Genomic DNA, 14974 nt, shown 5'->3' on the forward strand with positions numbered 1-14974 from the left:
TGCCCAGTCTGAACCTCCCCTGGTGCAGCTTTGAAACATTCCCATGCATCCTATCACTGGATCCCAGGGAGAAGAGACCAGCACCTCCCTCTCCACTTCCCCTCCTCAGGAAGCTGTAGAGAACCATGAGGTTGCCTCTCAGCCTCCTTTTCTCCAAACTAGACAAGCCCAAAGTCCTCAGCCGCTCCTCACAGGACATGCCTTCCAGCCCTTTCACCAGCTTTCTTGCCCTCCTCTGGATGCATTCAAGGACCTCCACATCCTTCTTAAATTGTGGGGCCCAGAACTGCACACAGTACTCAAGGTGAGGCTGCACGAATGTTAAATACAGGGGGATAATCACCTCTTTTGACTGGCTGGTGATGTTGTGTTTGATGCACCCCAGGATGCGGTTTGCCCTCTGGGCTGCCAGGGCACACTGCTGACTCATATTGACCCTGCTGCCGACCAGCACCCCCAGATCCCTTTCTGCAGCGCAAATAACAGAATATAATCCGTACCTTGAAATAAGCAGAAGATTAATCAAATTCTAAGCAGGAGTCTTGGGAGTTAACTGTGACAGATGCTGTATTTGCCCCTGGAGAGTAAGGTACTTGCTCACCCAACACAGAAAGTGCTGGTCCAAATGTCCCTACACTGCTGGGGAACAATAAACCAAACACAGCAAAAAGAGCGACTTTAGGATAGATGGAGCCTCCCTGAAAGTCCTTCCACGCTGACAACCAAACCACCCTGAAACGGGAACAGCTGCCCAGCTTTACGCATACAGCCCAGGGATGGAGTTAAAAGCAGAAATTCTTCATTGGCCACAGCTCTTAGGGCACCATGAAACACAAGTGGTAAATGGGATAATAGTCCAAAATGGGGGATTTATTAGTTCTGATCTTATTTCAGATTATGTTCGCTGTAGGGGCGAGGGCGGCTGTCCTGAAATTATTTCCTTCTCAGTGGGAGCAACAGGATTAGGTTACTTCACAGGCTACTACGGTATGTCCAATACAGGGTATTGTTTGTTAACAGGCAAGCAGAACAAGCTTTACTCACAGTAACTTGTGCCTGAGCACACTGGACTGACTACACACTGCTTTCAGCAACTTTGGAATAAAAGTGGACATTGGAATAAAATCCACAAAGTTAAACTCATTTAAAACTGGATTTAATGTGTTTTTATTTGAGTATTTAATACTGACTAAAAGATTTCAGCTGACACAGTATTAAAAACCCTTCAGTTTTCTTCATATTTTTTTAAACAATGTTTTTGTTCTTTGCAAATATAATCCAATTTTTATTCTGGCTTTCTCTGTAACTCAGACTTTTATTTCAAAGTCTCACTTTTTGTCAGAGCAGCGAAGAAAACTCAATTTAAGATAGAGCCTCAGGCATGCAGTATATATCACATGAAACCAAAAACACATTTCTTCCCCATTTCCCACACTATAAACAACACGAATACTTCAGCACACACATGCACAAATTCCACAGTCCTGGCCACCACGAAGTAACAAAATGAGGGAAGCTCTGAAAACTAAATTAAAGCAACCTCAGTCCCCCCGTCTTCCCAGGACTCAGCATCCTATGCTGCCCTTCGCCTGCAGACAAGTGCACATGCGTGGGAAGCCCCCCTCACTCGCTGTTCATTGCCCTTGAGAAAAGCGCAGCTTTGCAGCTGGAAGGACATGAATAAGCCCTTCTGGTGTGGTCCTCTGCCCCCAGGTTCCTACCTATCAATTAGGTAGCAGCCAGACAGAGAAACAACTAAACTGAAATATCATCACGGAAGACAACAATTCTGTCATAAGCAATAAGCTGCTCTTTTATTCACAGCTTCCCAAGGCAAGGTGGGGCTCCCTACATTACATTTATCTGCCGTATTATTCAAAGTACATACGTAATTGTAATCACTGCAGAATAAATTCACATTCACTAACTCCTACAGAAGTACAATGGGCATGATATATTAGACAAAGATGTGCCAAGAATGCTGAGGAAGGCTATAAACTAACCCTTGTCTTATGTGAGGCCTGAGTGGGCACAGCAATAGAAAGTATAAACAAAACATCAGTTAATCTAATTTATCTGATATGAAGCAATTAAAGGACAGTACACTGTAAAACAGAACCCTGCCGAAGTCAGGGGGAGCGCCTGGGTACTCAGAACTTAAGCGCTTGCTTAAGTGCTTTGTGGGACAGGAGACCAAAACAGTCACATACGCTACTATGGCTATTTTTTTCCAAAATGGTGAAGAGGTGCCTGGCAGGGCTCTCCCCACATCCCTCCAATTGCACCACTGCACTCATTTTCCCTTGTCTTCCCACACTCAAATTATTCAATATTTGAAAAAAAAAAAAAACAAACCAAACCAAAACAACCCAACAGAAAAACCATTGAACATTCAGACTGCCCTGTTTCTTTCAAAATAACCTCTCAAGGATCAGACCCTGCAGCCTCTTGCAGCCCCTGGCTGAGGCAATGCTCCCAAAATGATGTCAATGGGAACCTTGCCCAAGAAAGGGCTATAGGATTCAGCTGTATGTGAAGAAAGGGCTTGAAATTATGGAACATGCTATCAGGATAATACTTTATATTTCAAACATATATTTATTGTTTTTACTAAATCACCGAAGAGCATGGGGAGGAGTGGAGGATGCCACTGCAGAAAACCATATGGTACTTGGATTTCCAAGCCAGAATTGTGTATAATAAATATTTATAGAATCCAGTGGTATTCTCTTCTTTCTGTTTATTCTTTACATGTCACCCAGAGAAACTCTGGCCAAGCACCAATCAAATATCCCAGCAAGTTACAAGCAATCTAAGCATGGAAGAAAGGGAAAACAGATCGCCAGTAGGCTCTAGGTAATTAGCAACCTAGACCTGGAAGGAGGTGCTTCGGAAGTGGCTCTGATGTGTCTGGATTCCAGAGCTCACCGCACGTCACGAGTGATTTCGGAAATTGAGTCCTCAGTCTCTGCAAGGGGTAGAGAAGATATACACAATCTTTTTGGCTAGACTGAGCAGGGGCATGTGTGGAGCAGCTGCAAAAGCAGACATCCGTCTACTCTCAGAGACCAACATAGGAACAAAAACGCATCTCTTGGTGACGACAGCTAACTTGCTTCTGGCATCTACTGGGAAAGCTGCGTCTCCCTACCTGTGGCACATGGGGCTGTTGTGTTTATTTTGCTTCAGACAAAAACAATGCAGACTGTCCTCCTTATCACCTTGCGATTAGAAGAGTAGTTGAAGGACCTACTGAAATACATAGAAGATCTGGAATATATCTTAATAGGAGCCAGTCTTCTTATCTGGGGTCTAGCCTTGACATAGCAATCTTGGCCTTTTCCTCTTTCCTTGACAGTCTTCCCTGCTCCTACCTCCTTTCCCTTTCCTTTCCGTGAGTCGTGAGAGCTACCAATCCTCAACTACCATTTCGTTCTTCAGAAACAGTAAAAGAATTTTTAAAAAAGCATGACAAGCCCACAAGTCAATACACAGTACTTTACTAACAGAAGCAGCTTTCACTGCCGATCACCCTCAGCATCACTTTAGCCAGAATCTGGGATGCTGCATGTTGCGCTTTCTACATAGATGTTGCTGCTGTACAAATGGTGCAGACATGTCATACTAGCATTGTGTAGAGCAGAAGTCACATACGTTTGTATATATAAACATGTAACTTCAAATTAATAAGAAATTTTTGCATGCCACAAAAATAACAATAATTTCAGAATCAGTTTGAAGCTATCAACCAAACAGAAGTTGTATCTTCAATATGGAAAACTCAGGTTTTTATACAGATAATTACAATTTTACTCTGAAATTGGTGCTCAAAAGTTCCTTTATCTGTGTCACTGAAACAGCTATTTATTATGAAAAACATACTTATTGAATGTTGCCAAAAGTGTAATAACCACACATCTGTTATTCTTCAAATATATATTTTTTAAAACAGTTGGTATTTACTTAACATATAATAACAGTTATTAAATCATTCTTAAGTCTGTTTTGTGGAACCGTAATGTAAAGCATTACACATGAGAGAAATACCATGGGAACAAATGTAAAAAGGGAATAGATGCGTTGTTAGTAGCTGAGTAGTTACTAGTCACATTAGAAATTACAACTCAAAGAAGAGTACTAAGATGAAGACTGGAAGTCTGGAAACCCTGCAGGACAGTGAGTTTTAAGAGGCCCAACACCTTTCATTTAAAGTTTTAAAACTATTACATCATTCCTAGGTCAACATATATATAATAACAGAAGACATTTCTGTAACCACTATTGAATCTACTAGCCAAGGACATAAGCTCCATCATCTGGTAGCTCAAATTAGAGAAATTTAGATTTTTAAATAAGTCCTTCTTTTGGTTTTAATTTTCTGCAGTGTGGAAGCAGCAGTTTCCCCAATGCTGGCCGTGGGTCTTTCCAGGCTCTGCGCTGCAAGCCTCATCCCAGCTGTGAGCTGGAAAGACCCCACAGACTGCGTTACAGGAGAGGACCAGCTCCATGACTGTCCCGATCCTCTTCCCTTTTGAATTTTAACAGGCTTTGTGCATTACGCTCTCTTTTTAACTGCCAGAGTAGCCAGGAAACAAGCACAGCCACTGTAAATTGTTCGTAACTATTTCATTTGAGAGACTGAGTGAGCCATTTCCACTGGGTCCTGCATCTGACTGAAAAAAACTTAAGCCAGTGAGATGAACAATGCCTTCTGAAACATATTTTTAGTCATATTTAGAACAAAGTAGAACAGAGCTGACATGAATATGTGGGTGTCATCTAAACACACACCAATAATGAACAGTAATCCCCAGGTTAACAGTGGCAAAAAAAGTCATCCTATTTATCCACAAATCTACTTGCTTTGGCTTATTAAAGATTATTAAAGAAACCATGTAAGGTGACAGTTTGCTTGATATGCAGGTATCACACAGGCTCAGCATTTTAAACCATGTTTCTTGTAGGACAGCATAATACAAGCTAACATTTTTCATAATTCTCCAAATTTCTCCAAAATGTTCTGCAGAAAATGCAGTCAGGGACTGCAGTCAAGATCATCTTCTACAAAGGTGATGATCACTATACTATGTTACAATTATCTTATTTGTAATGTCTCAAAAAACAATCAATAACATAAAGACCTTCATTTAAATCTATCAAACCCCCATATACTCCATTTAATTGAAAAGCTCTTAACTCCAGTCATTTCCTGGATATAAAGCTACTTTACTCAAGCTCCAGCATTTTTAATTTCTCTTGCACTGAAAAGCAGCATCCTCAGCTCAGAAGTAATGCTTACATAAAAGCCTCGCAGTCAGGTCTCTTGGTGCCTCTTATGTTTTTCAGGATATGAAGACAACAGCAATGTAAACACTTCACTATTGCAGAATAAACATCATGTAACCACAAAGCAGTGACGATGACACAACCTGTATATTATCTGGGCTTAATTTTCTGCAATGTAAACTGAGTGTCCGCATCTCCTGTTCCTCAATCCACTCTAAAACAGCCTGTGAAGAGGAACATTTTATACGAATTTTCCAATTTTTAAGCAAAGACATATTCCTCCTTAGGTCATTACTTTGAATGTCTTTCCTTTTGTGTATCTAAAAATCTTGCTTCCTCCTGAATAAAAATGTCCTTGCTCAAACAACACATTTAAAAGCTATTGATATTTCACAGCTGACTCAGGTGTGCCTACATCAACAGCTTGCGGAGAATATGTTTTTAAATAGCAAAACATGTGCTGCTGCTGCTTCTTTTCTTAGTGCTGATATACATAACACAAGAACAGCTGTATGGGATCAGACCCAATATAGATGTTGCCCACTATCCTGCCTCTCTCGGTGGCCATAATGGGATGTCTGCTGAAGAGAATAAGACTAGGGAAAGCACATAGTGATGCACCCCCAGATTAATCTCTTAGGTTTGAGAGATCTGCAGACTTGCGATTTCCACTTCTGTGACTGCAAGTTAAGTACACTCCCTGCACGGAAGTATTACATATAGCAACGTGTATCCCTTTGTTTACTTTGGAAACTATTCCTTAAGGCATAAGAAATACTGATCTTAAGCAATCACGTACAATATGATATTAAGCAAATATTGCTATAAAGGAGTTAACACTGGACTTCATATGTTACTCATGGATCTTTTAGTCAACCAACTTGTTATTGCTGATATATTCACATCATACAAATGCTTGTGTTAAATATACAGGTAACAAGATGAATATTATTATTAAAAATAACCCAAACCTTAAATGTTCTACCTGTTTAAAGGACTTTATTTTTCTTGTTTTCTCTTTGCCTGTTCTCTGAAAAAGCTGATATGAGAACTGGTTTACTTCTATGATTATGGCAAGCCAAGTACATTCAAATCTTCACCCCATCCATACTAACTAATGTGCTGCTTCAATTAGAGTTACTCCGGGATGACAATCAATCTCTCAGGGTGCAGAAGTGTAATCCGAAAGCCTTTCTTCTTTTCAAACTAGAATGGCAATAACAGGATCTGCACAGTAACCTCTTCTACATATTTGCCTTCTCTCAGGCAGGCTTCTCAGTTGTAATTCAGTCTATTAAGGATTCTCCATGTATCATGTGGTATATACATTGCACATACACAGCTAGTGTGGGTTCTCCTTGTTGTTTTGAAACATCTCACAAGTTGGAAATGGCCACAAATAGAACTTCTAATGAACTCAGCTTAAAAAAATTGACCATTTTCCATTGGCAGTTTCAAACCATAGGCCCAAGGCATCAATTCATTCTAGCACTCCTCAAAACTACTTTTTTTTCCATTCTGATGGAGAAAAAACAGCACCAGCTGGTGATAATTTGTTATCTTAGAAGAAGAATGGGGCGATGAAAGAATGAATATTTTACTAGTGCCCTTCAGACATGTATGATATCATGCTGAATGAAATGCTCACCAAGAAACAAAATTGGATGTAACTTGAGAAAAAAGCACAACCTATTAAAAAGAACCCCTCAGTGACATCAAAATGTAGCAACTGAGAGTGTATAATTTTCACTAATATCCGACTTTTTTTGCAGTGCCGTTAAAAACACTCTATCTCTAAACAGACAACATCCAGTAAGGTGTTGCAATTAAGGAATTTCTAGTCTGATTCTTGATTTGGCATTGTGTCTTCTCAAGTTGATGTCTATGAATCACAGCCCCTACCCTGATGCTGTAACAAAATGGAATCACAGTTTTCCTTTCAATCAATACTGTGTCTTATGCTATCTACATGCAGGTTTAACAGAAACTACAGGTTATGTAACACACCACTTTATGTTTGTTAAAATTATTTTTAAAAACCTCTAAAAATTGCTGATATTAAAAAATATTTGTGACTGGTGGGAAGCTATGAAATGAAAATGCCCATGTTTCCTCAGCTACAAAATGGTAAGTATTCCATATCAGTCTGGATTTTCAAGTTGTGATAAAAATATATGGCAACAAAATGGTGTTTGTTTGTTTAAAAATGTTTGGACAAAGTCTTTACAGGAATGGCTCTACTGGTATCAAGAGGTTTACAACAGAAATGAATTTCACCTCTATATATTATTTGGTGGAGGAAAAGTGGTTTTATTGTTCGGTAATATTTTACTTTTAAACTAACCCAAGCCTGTAAAGCCACAAAGATAGCTCTGTACCAATGAAAAGATAAATTGCACCACGACAGATCTTTGTCACATTCAAAAGTTATTTGCTTTTCTACATTTCCTTTGAAGAACCAAATTAATATGTATTGATGTAATATTTATGGCTGTGAGAATAACAACAAAATATAATCTTTCCATGCACTTCTGTGTCTACTACGTTGAAAAGAGCACTGCCCTTCAATTTTTGCAAATATAATGTCTAACATGGAAATCTAATATATTTAGCTGATCCAGTAAACCAGGCTGACCCTGTGCATACTCATTCAGGATCATAACATAGATGCTTTCAAAATCACCTTCTAAAGAATGATAATTACTAGTCATTAGGACACTAGCATCTCTTTAGATGCTTTGAACAGATATTCTTATAGAGAGATGGGTGACCACCTTTCAGAGATCACAGGTCTGTGGTACAACTCCTGAAGACCTGGAAGCTATTTAGAGATAGCCTTAATCCTTCCCCCAGGTGCCACATTTCTAGATGGAGATCAGAGAAAGTCAAGTATTTATAAATTTATTTTGAGTGGTGTTCATTAAGCAGACTCCTCCTATAAAATGATGATATAGAAAAAAACTTTTCATACATTGCTGCCAAGATCTGAGAATCTTAATTACAGGTAGGAATTAGGGTAATTAAACTTAAGCATCAGTCTTGTTGTAATAAAAACTTTATGCAAGGTAAAGGTCAGAAGAAAAATGCAGCTTGATTTCTGTTTGTGAGGAAGGAAACAAGTAACTAATTTTCTGTTTCGTATGATTTGTATGGCTATTTATTGACTTCAGAAAGGTCTGATTGTCTGAAGGGTTTGCTGAGATGCCCCAGGCAGTATGCACAGTTTGCACTCACGCAACATGAAGAAGAGAAATCCCTTCTTGCCTGGTCAACAGCAGCCCAAGCACATTGGTGTACAACTGCAAGCCACTCTACTAAAGGAAAACAGCAAAACTTTATTCAAGTGGAGAGCAGATTCTTCTGCTTACCATTTGTAGAAGAATAAACATGAGATTGAGCATCTGAACCTCAACATCAGACCACTCTTTACTGGGCTTGGCCTAGTTTAATTTCCAAGAGAGACATATGTTTCTGGTATGATGACCTTGTGGTTAAGTTTGTCTGCAAGAAGTCCTTGCACTTGAGGAATGCTGAATTCTTTATTTTCCTCTGATGCTAAATAGCGCTCTGCCAGCTTTGGTCCTCTTTCAACTTCATTGACTTTTGTCAACTAGTATGTCACAGGTTAGAAGTTTCATGGAAAAAGTCATATGAGCAAGAGCAATATTTTCATTCATAAGTAAGACTTCTGCCCAAATAGTGTGTCACCTTTTTTAATACTAGCATGCTATACAGTCGCCAGCAAAAAGCATTATGAGCTAAGTTCATATGGTGAATAAGTTGCTTCAGATCAACTGAGGAAAGAGAAGAGGACATAAACAGAAAAGCTGAACATATATGTGCATGACACTGCGTAACTTCCTCTCTAAATTTGAGGTCATAGATACATTCAATCAACTAAAATAAATAAGTCTGCAAACTTGCCCATGCAGTTTCTCTTCCTTTTCTTTTTGCACTGGTAAGGAAACAAATTTATGACTTACCTTTCAAAACCAATCTGCCGTAATGTTTTCTCCCATGTTGAACCTATACAAAGAGGAGAAAAAACAAACACCCTCAGTAAAGAACCGTTATTGTATGAACACTCTTACTCTTCTCCTTTCCTTGTGCAGCTGGGATCTGTATAGTAAGGTGAATTTTTCCACCCCTACAGAAGTACTTGTAAATAACATCTGTTTTCCCCAGAGTGAAGAACTGTTTAGAGAGGCTACCACCGGGTGACATAACTGTGTGGAGGGGTATCCTTTACATTGCAAAGCAGCCGGTCACCGCTACAGTTCACTGCAATTCCAAGGGTGGTCTCCTCTCCTACAGCAACATGATCTGTACATGACTCCTGAAAGCGCTGAGCTGGCATCTCACATCACACACTCTTCACATTTCAGCTTTTCATTTTACTGTAGTGTTCGTCTGATTCTTGCTGAAAGCTTTACAGCTCCTTCTGAAATCCAGCCTTTTTACTTTTAAGCGAAAGCATGAAGATGTATTTCTGCTTTATTGTTTAACCCTTCATACTCATACAAACAGCTGCAAAGGACTCTTTCTCAAAACAATCAAGGACTCAACCCCACAAACTACTCCAATGAGCAGACTCATCCAAAGAATTCCTCTCAATACTTCGGATGCACTTAATACAACCTTTAACTAGATTTTCTCAAAAATACCCCCCACACACACACTGCAAGCATTAGGTGATCAGTTTTCAGCTCTTGGTAGTTTTTTGCTTATTGCCAGTATCTGTCTTGCAACCATAATGTGGTCATTCTAAATACAGGCTACTAAGAGCACAAATATCTCAAGTCATGCAGGTCTGCAAGGCAAATATGTAGGAGGACATGAAGCTGGGTCATAGTTTGCTCTCTGTCTTTTTACACTCCTGTGGGAAATGTAACAGGACTGCATGCAATGGAAGTAACTCCAGTTCTTTTGGAATACTTCATCGTACTTAAACTGAAATCAGAGAAGTGACAATAACTCCTGTTGCTGATGCAGTCCGTCCTAAACGGAAATATAAATTAGGAACAGATTCCATGTCAGTGACATTTAGTAGCACCAGAGAAACTCAGAGACAAGCAGCTATGCTGCCGAGAAGTATTGAGAAAGAGTGGGAAGACATGAAGGAATGCAACTTTGATTTCAATCTGGAGAATTTCAGGATTAAATGCATATTTTTCAGCAAATGCCCATACAAATACTATAACAAAATAATGCATTAGATTCTTTCCACTGACAATCCAAGTCCAACTTGCCAAATTAGCATGGGAAAAGTGGTGACATAATATTATCAGTCAGAAAAACCTCTGCAGATGTGTCTCTTACCATCATTACCTTTCCATTCTGTTAAAGGTATCAGCTCAGAAATCAATGATCTGCCATGTTTGTAGTGTGGTATTTATCTCTAATCTGCAACATGTTAAATATTTGAATAAGACTTAGTAGATGCTTTTCATCTTTGAATTTGGGACACCTACTGCCGATCTAGATAAGAATCTAAAAACTCAACTTCTAAGAAGTTTTGGGGTTGAGGGTTTGGTTTTCTGTTTTGTTTTTTTAAACCTAGCAACAGAATTCTTTCTAATCAATTGACTAAACTTTCCAGTTTAGCCCAAGGAGAATGTAGTAAATTTCTAAAGTAATGATACAATTTTTCTGTACAATATCATCTAGTATCTGTCTGGTTTGCAAATCACAGACTGAGCAAATAAAAACTGAAATTAATAAAACCCCAAAAGTTAATTTCCTTATAGGCCTATGTCATGCAAGGCTTCCTTCACAGCTCCTAACTGGACAGCCAAAGAATGAAGTTAACATGGGCCTGTGGAAAATAAATTCCTTGTATTAACCTCTGTTTTTTAGAAAGAGGAAAAGAAACTACATTAAAGTATATGCTCCTAAAATCAACCAAAGTCTGACATTTCACTCCTTACAGGAAGGATTTGGGTTGGCTAAGGGGTAGGTTCACGGCTGGTTCCAAACGTGGTCAGTATACCACATTATACTCTCCTGGAACTCCTTCTTCATTCAACTTCTCACCGTCAGTCACTTCAAACTTCAGTCACATACATATTTTCAATGAAGGGCTCTAAAAACCTTTCCTAATGATACTTTAAGGCAATGGACACAAAGCTTTTCTTTTCAGGACTCTTACAGCTACAGCCAGTGATCAATGTAAAAACACTTTTAATTGTCTGCATTGAATCCAAAGCAGGCAGGGATTTCAGGCCCATATCCAGCAAAGTACACAGCAATAAGAGGCTTCAAAACTGACGTGGAAAAAGCTCTACCTTCACTTTAGGGAAAAAAATGAGTCAAGTTTTGTTCTGGAATTATTGAACAATGTACATTGTTTGATCAGTACAGGGAGCTTCTACTGTGGCACCTGTATTTGCTTGAGGTCATGCAAGCCTGCACAACTACCTACATACACTACCTTTCACCAACACTAAGTTCATATTTTATAAAAAGAAGTCCTCTAAAGAGATCTTTAAAGCTGGACAACAAACATTCTCACACACATTTATTTCAAATAAACATCAAAACCAAAAATCTTGTATAGCAGAATAAACCGTCAACATTTCATTGAGATAAATAAACAACCACTCCATTAATATCTTCCATTATGAGTCATCCCTCAAACCCACCACCTTCTGCATGCCCCTGGAGTATATCTGGTTTCATGTAGCACTGATGACTCAAGTCATTGCTAAAAAGATGGCTGTGCCACTCCACAGGTAAGTGCAGGGCAGACACAAGCAATTCTCCACATAGTTTATGCAATCCTGCTGGCTCTGAAAGAGTATTCAACAATTTTTGAAGTTTGAAGATTTGAAGAGTGTTGAAGAAATCTCAACAGTACTTCTTAAAGCACAGACTAGTACTGGCTTCTTTAGCCAGTGTTTCTATGCTTTCCACTGTTGTGTATACTAGTTGTACGAATTTTTCACCCCATGATTGGCTACACTTCAGTTGTATGATATATAGGGAGTCCTACAGAAGGGGGGTGGGGAAGCAAAAGAGAAAAGGGAATTGGGTCTCCACTGGTTTGAAATAATCTTTTGGCTGCAGCTGGCTAGCAGAACACTTTGAAATGCATGTGACTCCTCTGAAGCAAAGCCTGCCAAGAACACAACTAACATTTCATATTAAAAAAATATACATCTTTTTTATGGAGTCTTATTTTTAAATGTTTATGATCTAAACATTCTGTTTTAAGATTTGCCAATTCCAGTCTCAATAGTATCAACTTCTACACTGCACTAACAACCAAAAGTAAACACCCTGAGGTAACAGCAGCACTAAGAATAACGCTATTAAAAGTCTAGAAAACTTATTATTTAATTTAAACCTTGCCCGGTGCCTCCAACACATTAAACAAGAATTAAGTCACGTAACTCATTAAAATCAAAACAGGAGTTTTTCACAAATTAAAGACTTGATCCTGCTCCCAAAGAAATCAATAGGAATTTGGCTATTCAGTTCAGTCTTTCTCTCTGCTGGGAGAGACTGTGGAAAACATTCACCTGTTGACTTTCAGAATCAATCCACTGCTACACTTCAGTTGCTAAGTTAACTTGGCTTCTCTTTGCTTTCTGTTTTTTACCACCATGTCAAAAATACCAAAACTGTTTATAAGAATGCCTTAATTTGGTACCCATGTAATTAAGCTTTTGTTCCAAATATTTGCTCCAGAGTGCCTGACCTTTCCCATCTGTTCCAAAGATTCTGTTTCACATTAACAGCCCTAGCTTCAAAATTCTTCAAAAAGACGAAGCATAATGTACTTCCAGAATTACTGCTCACATTTAATAGGAACAATGGTAAAATGCATATCATGCTCACATATGCACTCAATGAAATCCTAGCATAAGAATGAGAGTATAAGAATATGAGATTTAATAAGATAAAATGAAAAACATCTTCCTGAAATGAAAAGTTGCCTTCTTTGACAGGTAGGCTTTCATTTATGTGGCAGTTTCTGTATTTGGTTTGGTTTGGTTACAACTCTCTGCTTACTATGAACTTACTATGAATGAGAGGACTCATAATCCACTGCTAGGCTGCCCACTTTTACAAACCATGAAGTTGCCTAGCTGCTGAAGTGCAACGGTAGGCTTAGGAAAAACACAGAATAACATATTCATAGAATCATAGAATACCAGGTTGGAAGGGACCTCAAGTATCATCTGGTCCAACCTTTCTTGGCAAAAGCATGGTCTAGACAAGATGGCCCAGCACCCTGTCCAGCTGAATCTTAAAAAGTGTCCAATGTTGGGAAAAATATTGGATAAGTGATTTTCAGCCATTCACGGAGGCTGCACAACTATTCACTTTGAGCCATATCATGTCCTGTCTGCCAGTACAGCAGAGGTCTGTAGCTGTTCAGGGAGAAGTCTAGCATACACTGGAAACACACAGCAAAAACACATGCCTCCAATACAATCCCCATGCAGGTATGCATCAAGGTCCCTATGGATCCTGTGGTCCCTATGACTGTGTGCAGTAATTACCCACAGCCCTGCTACCTTCTCACTTCTCCAGAGTTAGTGGCTACTTTAGGAACTACAAGCCTGTGTCTGGCTCTGCTCTTGAGGCTTTCTAACAGTAAGAATAATAATTCTTGCATTCTTTTCTCACTGTGTTCTGACATAAGGACCAGAGGGAAAAATACGACTTAATTGAACCAAAAGACATTGTTTGACATTTTTCAATAAGCATTAGGCGAGCCTGTCAGAATTCAAGTATACAATGGGAATAGACCTTCAATGATTGGAATAGGGCAAAATATCAACTCAAAGGTAAAAAAAAAATTTTGGAGCCCATCAATGGGGTATCACAGAGAGTCATGCCGGCTCTCTGAAGGAACAAGCAAGGTACCAGACATAGCACAGTCACACTTAGCTCATGAAAGTTACATGCAGGTGTGACCTACATAACCCTGTTATGATACGTTTGAAACCGGTAGATATTCTTGGAATAGTAACTCCATTGATCTTTTCTCTAACATTTTGCAGGAAAAGAGTTCCAGAGGAACTGCTGATTTTGTACTGGTCAGAATATTCCTACCAATTTCAAAATTTTGATCTGAAGCCTGTGACACTTACTAGTATTCTCGAAACCATAAAAAAAGAAACCAACAGCCCCAAACTTTCACATATTCAAGAGATAACACAACAGTGATATAAAACACTCCAGAAATAGGAAGAAACACTTTGCTAAACCTTTCCATTGCAGGTGCCACTTCTCAACTCTGTTTCTCAAACAACTAAGCAGATAACAGGGCAGTTCACACAGTCTAGCCCAACTGGACTAGTAGGGGATCCGAGTATCTGAATCCACACCTAAAAACTCTCAAGAAACTGGATGAACACACTTGCTTGTCCTGCTAGAGCTTCTCTTTCAGTAGAGACACATGTACCATATAAACCATTTGACGTTTTGGAGTCTGTTTTCAGTGGATTGGGGAACATTGCTCTGCTGTATATTCTCCTTTATCACCTTAGTACTTACTAACCAGTTACTAACCAGTACCACTAACTAGCTGAAATGTACACAACTGCAATTGATAAAAACTGCCATGTTTGGAGCACATTGGTTTCAGCAGCTTCATATATTATTAACAGTCTTTCCAGTTGCTTGTTCCCAGTAGCAACCTTCTATCTTCTTCCAAATAAACTAATTAAATAAACCA

General features: G+C 39.0%; 1 protein-coding gene across 4 annotated transcripts in view; it reads right to left on the reverse strand.

The window, feature by feature from the left end:
• The window catches only part of PIEZO2 (piezo type mechanosensitive ion channel component 2), a 483849-nt gene that overhangs the window by 159575 nt on the left and 309300 nt on the right, over nt 1-14974 (reverse strand). For all 4 annotated transcript variants that reach the window (XM_087756833.1, XM_087756825.1, XM_087756843.1 and 1 more), the window contains one exon: nt 9270-9312. In XM_087756833.1, the coding sequence (XP_087612959.1) occupies nt 9270-9312 (43 nt within the window). The remainder of the gene's footprint in view (nt 1-9269; nt 9313-14974) is intronic.

This window comes from Nipponia nippon, unplaced genomic scaffold, assembly GCF_047370975.1.
Source record: "Nipponia nippon isolate SJK-2023a ecotype South Korea unplaced genomic scaffold, ASM4737097v1 scaffold_1, whole genome shotgun sequence".
Classification (NCBI taxonomy): Eukaryota; Metazoa; Chordata; class Aves; order Pelecaniformes; family Threskiornithidae; genus Nipponia; species Nipponia nippon.